Source organism: Charadrius vociferus, unplaced genomic scaffold, assembly GCF_000708025.1.
Source record: "Charadrius vociferus isolate BGI_N301 unplaced genomic scaffold, ASM70802v2 scaffold111, whole genome shotgun sequence".
Taxonomy (NCBI): Eukaryota; Metazoa; Chordata; class Aves; order Charadriiformes; family Charadriidae; genus Charadrius; species Charadrius vociferus.
Window position 1 is genome coordinate 3728648 of NW_009647046.1, and position 7537 is coordinate 3736184.

The 7537-nt window shown below is 60.0% G+C and overlaps 2 protein-coding genes across 2 annotated transcripts in view; one reads left to right on the forward strand and one right to left on the reverse strand.

Moving 5' to 3' along the window:
• PEX16 (peroxisomal biogenesis factor 16) overlaps positions 1 to 7537 on the forward strand; it is a 29265-nt gene that overhangs the window by 12960 nt on the left and 8768 nt on the right. The window lies entirely within an intron of this gene.
• The window catches only part of MAPK8IP1 (mitogen-activated protein kinase 8 interacting protein 1), an 18609-nt gene continuing 11885 nt past the window's right edge, over positions 814 to 7537 (reverse strand). The window contains exons 3-11 of the mRNA XM_009895712.1: positions 6410 to 6491; positions 5314 to 6189; positions 4588 to 4663; positions 3956 to 4128; positions 3554 to 3663; positions 3291 to 3410; positions 2162 to 2232; positions 1739 to 1837; positions 814 to 1312 (exon numbers count right to left, since the gene is read on the reverse strand). Of these exons, the coding sequence (XP_009894014.1) occupies positions 1240 to 1312; positions 1739 to 1837; positions 2162 to 2232; positions 3291 to 3410; positions 3554 to 3663; positions 3956 to 4128; positions 4588 to 4663; positions 5314 to 6189; positions 6410 to 6491 (1680 nt within the window). The 3' untranslated portion in view covers positions 814 to 1239. The remainder of the gene's footprint in view (positions 1313 to 1738; positions 1838 to 2161; positions 2233 to 3290; positions 3411 to 3553; positions 3664 to 3955; positions 4129 to 4587; positions 4664 to 5313; positions 6190 to 6409; positions 6492 to 7537) is intronic.

A 7537-nucleotide genomic window follows, 5' to 3' on the forward strand; every position in this document is an offset into this window, starting at 1 on the left:
GTTCAGTTAAGCACCGGACCAGGGGTCCAGAGGAGATGCTGGCTCTCCAGCCTTGGAGACTTACACCTTGCCCTGCTTTGGGTGGGGGCTGGGGCAGGTGACCTCCAGAGGTCCCTTCTGATCATCATACGATGATCTCTGGCCTCCAGGGGTTGCATACCAAGGCCCTCAAACCAAACCTGAGAAGCTCCACCTCCTCATGGGGTCCCAAGGGAAGGAAGGAGCCAGGGCCCAAAGGCCCTGTGGTGGGACACAAACAGCACACCAGCCCTGCTCCATGAACCATCATATTTAATAGTTGTTGCCATCACAGCAGACCCAGCCTGAAGCACAGAGACCGCTGGCTGCAGGGACCAGGAGAGCTCTTTGTTCTCCCCGGTGCTTCACATGGCTCCCTGCAGGCTTTAGCCCTTCCCTGCCCAGCTTCTGGCAGGGACCCAGCTCTGCGCAGGGGCTGAGCCCCACCACTGTGGGGTGGCCCAGCCCTGCCACAGCCTCTGCCACCTGCAGCTGGGGGCAGAGGAGGGGGGAAAGGGGCAGAGAAAGGCTCCCCTCCCGAGGGTGTAGTTACTGCGGGGAGGTATGGGGAGGATTTTTCTCTCTCCCCAGGGCATAGATACTTGAGGGGAGGGATGAGGGCAGAGGCAGGGGTGAGCTGTCTCAGCTCATCCTGGCTCTGGCAGAGGAGATACTTGGGGTTCCCTCTCTCATCCCTGTTCAGCAGCCTTGTCCCCAGGGCCTGGCAGGGTGGCGATGCCCACCCAGGACAAGCCCATGGCCCAGGCCTGAGTCAAGCACGTAGGTCTTGTTTGCTGTAGCTGCTGTGTCTTCACACTGCGAGAGTCCGACTCTGCCACTGCGTTAAAAGTCACCCCAGAGGGATGTGACGGGAAGCTGGGCCATGGTCACAAGGAGGAGATGCTGCCACCCCAGCCTGCAGCAGGAAAGGGCCCAACCCCCCTCCGCTGTTCCCAGGCAGGACCCCCAGCAGGTGCTTCTCCAATAGAATAAACTAAGAGTATTTTGTACAATAAACACAATTTGTCCAGCCCTCCACCCTCCCGTCCCCCCCCCAGCCCGAGGAAGGGGAGTCACGAAAAGAGGCGGCGCTCCGTGCCCCGGGGAGCCCTGCCCTTGGCCCCCTCCTCCTCCAGGCTCAAAGTGGCTCTTGTCCATGCACGACACGGGGAAAGGGCGAGACTGCAGCCCTGGCTGTGCAGGAGGCGCCTGTGCCAGCCTCTACTCCAGGTAGATGTCCTCCGTGGGGCACGTGTACTCCACATACTCCTTGTAGAACTGCTGAAAAGCCCTCCTGCAACACAGCACCAGGCAAAGCTGAGTAGCGTCCTCCCCACAAGGCATCCCTTCTCACCCTTGCTCCCTACCCTGCAGCCAGTTTGACCCTCCAACCCTGCAGCTCCCCGCCGCATTAGCACCCAGAGCTGCCATCAGAGCCGCAGGGTCTCCATCCTTCCTCTGATCTCCCGCTCAGCACATGACTTTCAGCCATCTGCCCATGAAAGCCTTGCACTGGGACTTGTTCCAGTGCTGTCAGGAATAGGCTGCCCACAGCCCTGTCAGCCCTGGCTCTCGCCCCAAACCTCTCACTTGCGGGAAGAGGTGCCAGCCTGGGTCCAAGCCCCACACCTATGGGGAGATGGCAGGGTCCAGCCTGGCTGCTTTGTTCCTCCTGCCCTTCGGGAGCAAGCGCCTCCCTCCCTGCCCAGCCAGGACTCACCCTACAGACTCTGCCAGCGGCTTTGTGGACTCCTCCGAGACGAAGACATGGCAGGCAAATCTGTGGTCAGCAGGGTGCTTGGTGATGAAACCAAAATATCTGAGGGTAGAGGGAATAGGTGAGACCGGACTGGCAGACAAGCAGGCACAGGTACCCCAGCATCCCCTTGGGCACAGGAATTTGGGCCCTGCAGCCGCGCCCTCCCCCCTCCGCCCCCCCCAAAACCCAGTGGCCACCACCTCCTGCAGGCTATGCCCAGAGGTGGGATGTAATTCCCATCCAAAGGCTGCAGTGCAGGGCTTATAGGAGAAGAGGAGCCCTTCCTGGCCCTGACCATGCCACCCACCGGGAGCAGGAAGGCAGCGAAGCCCCTGTGCCAAGCTGCTGGTGTCGAGAGCCGCTCTGCACCTCCTTACTACTCACTTGTTGTTCTTTGGATGGTACCCACAGAAGGAAATGTTCTTCAGCTGGAAAAAATGGCTAAAATTGTTTACCTGGGAGGGAGAGAGAGAGAGGGAGAGAGAGAGAGGGAGAGAGAGAGAGGGAGAGAAGGGAACCATCAAAGCTTTCCTCTCCACTGCCCCTATGGGGCAGCTGGACTATGGCCCCTGGAAATGCGTACGTGGACTCGGCAGTAAAATAAACTGGAACCTGATCCTGGGCTGCTACCAGCAGCAGTTTCAGGACAGCCCCAAGCACCTGAGCCCAGGGTGATCTTCCAGGCAGCCCTACTGGCTCCCACCCTGGCTGCCGCCACCTCCCGCAGCTCCTGCGGGGTTTCCCTGGAAGCCCTGGCTTGGGGTCAGTGCTGCTCTTTGCCCAGCACACACAGCCCTTCTCCCTCGCTGAAAAGGCCCTCAGAAATACCAGTAGATGGAACTAAGTTATCCATTCACCTTCTAAGTCAGTCATTCAATCCTGGGTGTTCAAAAGGTCCCAGCCAGAAATGAGAACTTATTTATACAAGTTCAAAGAGCAACCACATTGATGACACCCTCTAGTTACAGGCAAAACTTGCAGAAGCCCCAGCCCAGCTCCCTGCCACAGCACTCGTGGCCACGAACTACTCCAGCCGCCCCCCAGCTGCAGGGGAGGTTTCCCAAAGGCTCGCTGCAAAGCCCTCGCTTGCCTCTGCTCAGCATCTCCCTGTGTTTTGCTAGGCTACTTACGTGGAACGCCAATCAGCAGCCTGCCATAGCCAGCTAAAGAGATTACAGGGCAGATCTGGAGGACACCACTCAAAATAGTAGCAGAAAGGTTTAGGAGAAGCTGACAGATTACCGGTACAGCTCAGCTCACAGCATCCCAGCACAGCGATGCACTCAGCAGCTGCGAGGCCATCGGCCAGCGATATGGCCCAAAGCTGGGAGCCCGTGGGGCACCAGGGACCCTGACGTGGGCCTACAATCTCACTGATGGCGTTTCTCACATCTCACACCCTCAGACGTAGGGTGGAGGCCCTCCATTTTCATATGCAAACACGACCTGCAGCACAGGGGGCATTAGCTAGCAGCTGGGGAAGCGTCAAGAAGAGCAGGGAGCCAGGCACTACCTTGCTGTGTTCCTTGGAGTCATCGGCTTTCACGGCAATCTTGACCCCACGCACGCTGATCTCCAGGACACAGCTGGAGGGTGGGTTAAAGTGCACAGTGAGGCGGCGTGTGGTGGCAATCTGGGGGGGAAGACAGAGACAAAGCCCTGGCACTTGTGAGCAGTGATGATGGCTCACCCTTTCCCTTCTCTTCCCCACCGAGACTCTGCCCTGCTGCCAGGAGAAGCAGGCGCTCTGCTCCCAGGGGTGGGGTGGGACACTACCTTCTGCATGGCCGCGCACAGCACGTCGTTGCCCTTGTGATAGGGAACCTGCACCGAGCCGAGGAACTTCACCCGAAACTGGTCCACCCAGTCGTTGCTCTTGGCCAGAGCTGGAAGAGGGAGCATGCGGTGGGGATCATCTCCAAAGACTGGGGATGTGGGCTGAGATCCACCTCCCCGCTCCATATTCCCACCCCTGCATGTTTCCCTGCCCAGGGAAGTCTTCCCACAGCACCAGGTACCAGCTCCCGGGACCCCACCAGAAGCTGCCCATTGCTCCCTGCCAGGTGCCCAGCTTTGTCCTCCCTCCATCCCCCAGCTCAGCATCAGGCTCTTCTCAGCAGAGACGAGGTGGACGCAAGATGGGGGAACATCAGCAGGCTGCGTGCAGAGGCTTAGTACCTGTTACGTGGTCTGGGTCCTTGGTGACTTCGATAGCATAGTAGGCAGGAAAAATGCCCCGGTTGCCCGTCCGCATGTTGTACGCTTCGTACCAATAATCTTCTGCCTGCACCTCTACCAGCAAAGGATCATCCACCTCCAGCTCCAGCTCATCCGCGTGGCGAGGCACAAACCTGGGCAGGGAGGCACTAGCACCTGGCCAGCCAGCAACGCTGGTGGCCTTCTCACCGGCACACTGCTGGGGCAGGGGGCAACACAAAAGTGGCCACTGGCCCAGGCAGGCACCTGGCAGGTGTAATTAGCCACGGGGACCTGAGACGCTGAATAAAGCATCTGAGCAGATTTAGGCTCAAAAGGCGGCAAGCGCCCTGGCACCTAAGGCAAGAGGACCTCTACTGCACCACCCATGCTGCTCCCCAGAGGTCCCAGCTGCCCTCAGAGGTATCACCCCTGCAGCAGCCTGGGCAGATGTTGGTCCTGGGCAGGGCACGAGCTACGGGGAGCCGTTTGGTCCCTAGGGCTTTTCAAAAGCTGGAAACACTGGGGCTTGGGCTGGCCCCACCATGGTGGGAGGGCAGCACCGGCTTTCCTCTGTGAGAGGCTCAGGGCACCGCTCGCACCTGCAAGCTCACCTAAAGACAGCGCGGTGGGTCTGCTCCTGCTCCTCCCCGTTGATCACACAGGAGAACAACCCGAAGGACTCGGCACCTGGGGATGAAGGCAGAGGGGGATGTCTCAGAGGGGTCAGCACCACAACTGAGGGAAAGACACGGGCTGGGCAGGCTGCAGAGGCTCCTGGGGGATGGCTTGGCCAAGACAAAGCCACGCAGTGCCACAGGAGAGGAAGGCACAGCTACAGCCGCTGCACTGGTGCCCAGTGGTCCCCACTGGGACCATGACCTCCCCGCGCCAATCTGCACAGCTGTGACAGCTGGCGTTACCAGCACTGTGGGGCCAGCCGCACTGTGGGAAGCCCTGCCTACCAGGGCATGCCACCAGCCCTGGTGCTCCACCGGCCTCGAGGAGGACGTTGGCACTTCAGAAGGGATGCTGTCACCCTGCAAGACTACTGAGCCTCCCCCTCAGGACAGCCATACCTTGGGCTAGCCAAACAAGCAGCCTGAAAGACCTCTGGCCACCCTTGCCTGCAGCTCAGAGGGCTTTTCCAAGCCCCTCCATGTCTCCCTGGCCACCAGGGACAAAGCCACAGGCTTCAGCAAGCAGAGGTGGGCCTTATGTCTGCCGGTGGCTTTCCATCTCCTCAGCGTGCCCTCAGCCTTCTATGAGGGTCAGGCAGGGCTGCTTGGTCAGGCAACCACCAGCCCATCTCTCCCCAGCGCCCAGCACTCAGCACTCACTGGAGGAGCGTGCCCGGCCGCTCATGAAGACGTTGAGGAACTTCTTGGAGAAGTGGATGTCTGCCTCGGGGGTGGAGTCCTCAGACAGGCAGACCGAGTCACGCTTCAGTGCATCCTCCTCATACTCCTCACCGATGGCCGACTCATAGGGCGAGGAGACGCAGTTGTCGTAGACGGTGGCCGAATCGCTCTCGTCACTGTAGCCCGAGTAGCACTGCTTGAGGCTGACTAGCTCCAGCTGCACGTTCTCATCCACCACCAGCGTGTACTTGACCGAGTCGTAGGAGAGGGCGCTGGTGTCTGAACTCACCGAAGCTCTCTGAAGGTTGTGCCCTGGTCGGGAGCCACTGCTCCCACCACCGCAAGATGCCCTGGGCAGGTTCGTCTTGTCAGGGGAGGACATGTAGTCCAGCACCTCATCCTCCTCGCTGATGGAGGGGTTGGTTTTCCCCGCCAGGGCCGAATAGCCGGAGGTGTCGATGTCAGAGCTGATGGACATGCGATTCTCACTGGACTGAGACAGGAACGGCTTGTCGGTCTCCAGGGGGTCTGAGTTCTTCTGTACGGGCGTCAGGTAGATCTCCTCTGTGGCCTCCAGCCTCACATCTGTCTGGTAGCGGATGCGGTCCCGGTGGGCCTCAGGGCCCCTCGTTGTCACCACCACCACGCTGGCACCATGTGGTGGGGGCCGGCTGGTGGTGTGGTGCTTCTCAGGTGGCCGGGACGAGGCAACACAGGCGGGTGCCATTTGAGTGGCTGCCGTGCGCCGGCACGGGCTCTCCGTGGATGTGCCCCGGTCTTTGGTGGAGGTTGTGCTGTTTTGGTGATTGACCTCATCACTCAGGCAAACGTGGTCATGGGGAGGGGTCTGCTCACCTGGAGGGGGAGGAGAGCAGCAATGACAGCCCCACAGAGAGTGATGCTCCCTGCCAGGGAAGGTGGCCAGGGATGCCACCCAGGCTCCAGATGGACATGCACCCTGCATCCATGTGGGATATCTTCCCCAACCTCCTGCTCCAGCACCACTTGCCTCAGGGTCCCGAGAGCCACGAAAGGGTGCAAGGAGCTGCCCCTGGCCAACAACCCAAGCACTCACCCGTTTTCAGAGGGGACGACGACCGGGACACCCGCTCCTGCCAACTGTGCTTTTTCCCCAGAGAGTTGTTATTCAGAGTGTCCTGAGGAGAATAACAAAGCTGCCTTGTAGCCCAAACAGTAAACAGCGCGTGGCACAGCAGCGGCAGCACCCAACCCTCCCCAGGTCTGCAGCGCCCTGCTCGGTTCCCTCCTCGCCTCAGGCACGCGATGCTTTGGGGGACCCCCCCCACCAGCCCCACATCTCACCACGCCGCTGCTGCGAGAGCTGGCTGGGCGGCTGAAGCAGGGTGGGCAAGGAGCCAGCCAGCCTGGCCTGGATGGGTGTACTCGTCCACCTCTGGGGAGACTTGGACACAGCAGCCCATGGCTGGATGGTCCCAAGCTGAAAATTCAAGACCTGAGCCCACGTGGGCCGGGTGGGCATGCTTGGCTCCCGTCCTGCGGGCCCTGCTTACCTTCAAACCACCCAACGTCATTAAGTGGGGGAAGTCCCAAGGGCCAGGGGATGTGGTGCTGCCCAGTTGGGAGCCAGCTACTGCATAGACTGACACGTGCTACTGGAGTCATCCATGTTGCGTGTTTATAGGGGTATACATATGCGCACACACATATATGTATGGATACATGTCTATACATGCACACACACACACATATATATATAGTCCACTAGCAGACATCAATTCTGCTCAGCTGGAGAGGCAAAGATCAAGCTGTCCGTGCCGCATGTGCTCGGGTGAGTTTCTACGGGTGCTGTGCCCTGCCCTGGGTGGCCGGCCACGCGTCTGCACACGCGTGTGTGCACAGAGGAACACGCGCTTTAGCCTCACTGCCAGACCCGGGGACAGGGAACCACAGCGGTCTCGTGTCTGCAGGGCTGGGAGAGGAACCCCTCCGTGTCCTGAAATCCACCGGTCCCCCTCTAACAAGGGCTCTCCTGCAGATGAGGGACAAGTCCTCCCTGCCCATCTCCACAGGGGTGTTTCTCCTCCAACTGCAGCAGTGGCATTTTCCACACCGATAGTTTTTTTTTTTTCCCTCAAGTACTAAGCCCCGCTGGGACTCCCTGGATTTTCTCACGGCCTTATCACCCGCCTGCAGCTATTACCAGCAGCGCAGGAGCTGCCCC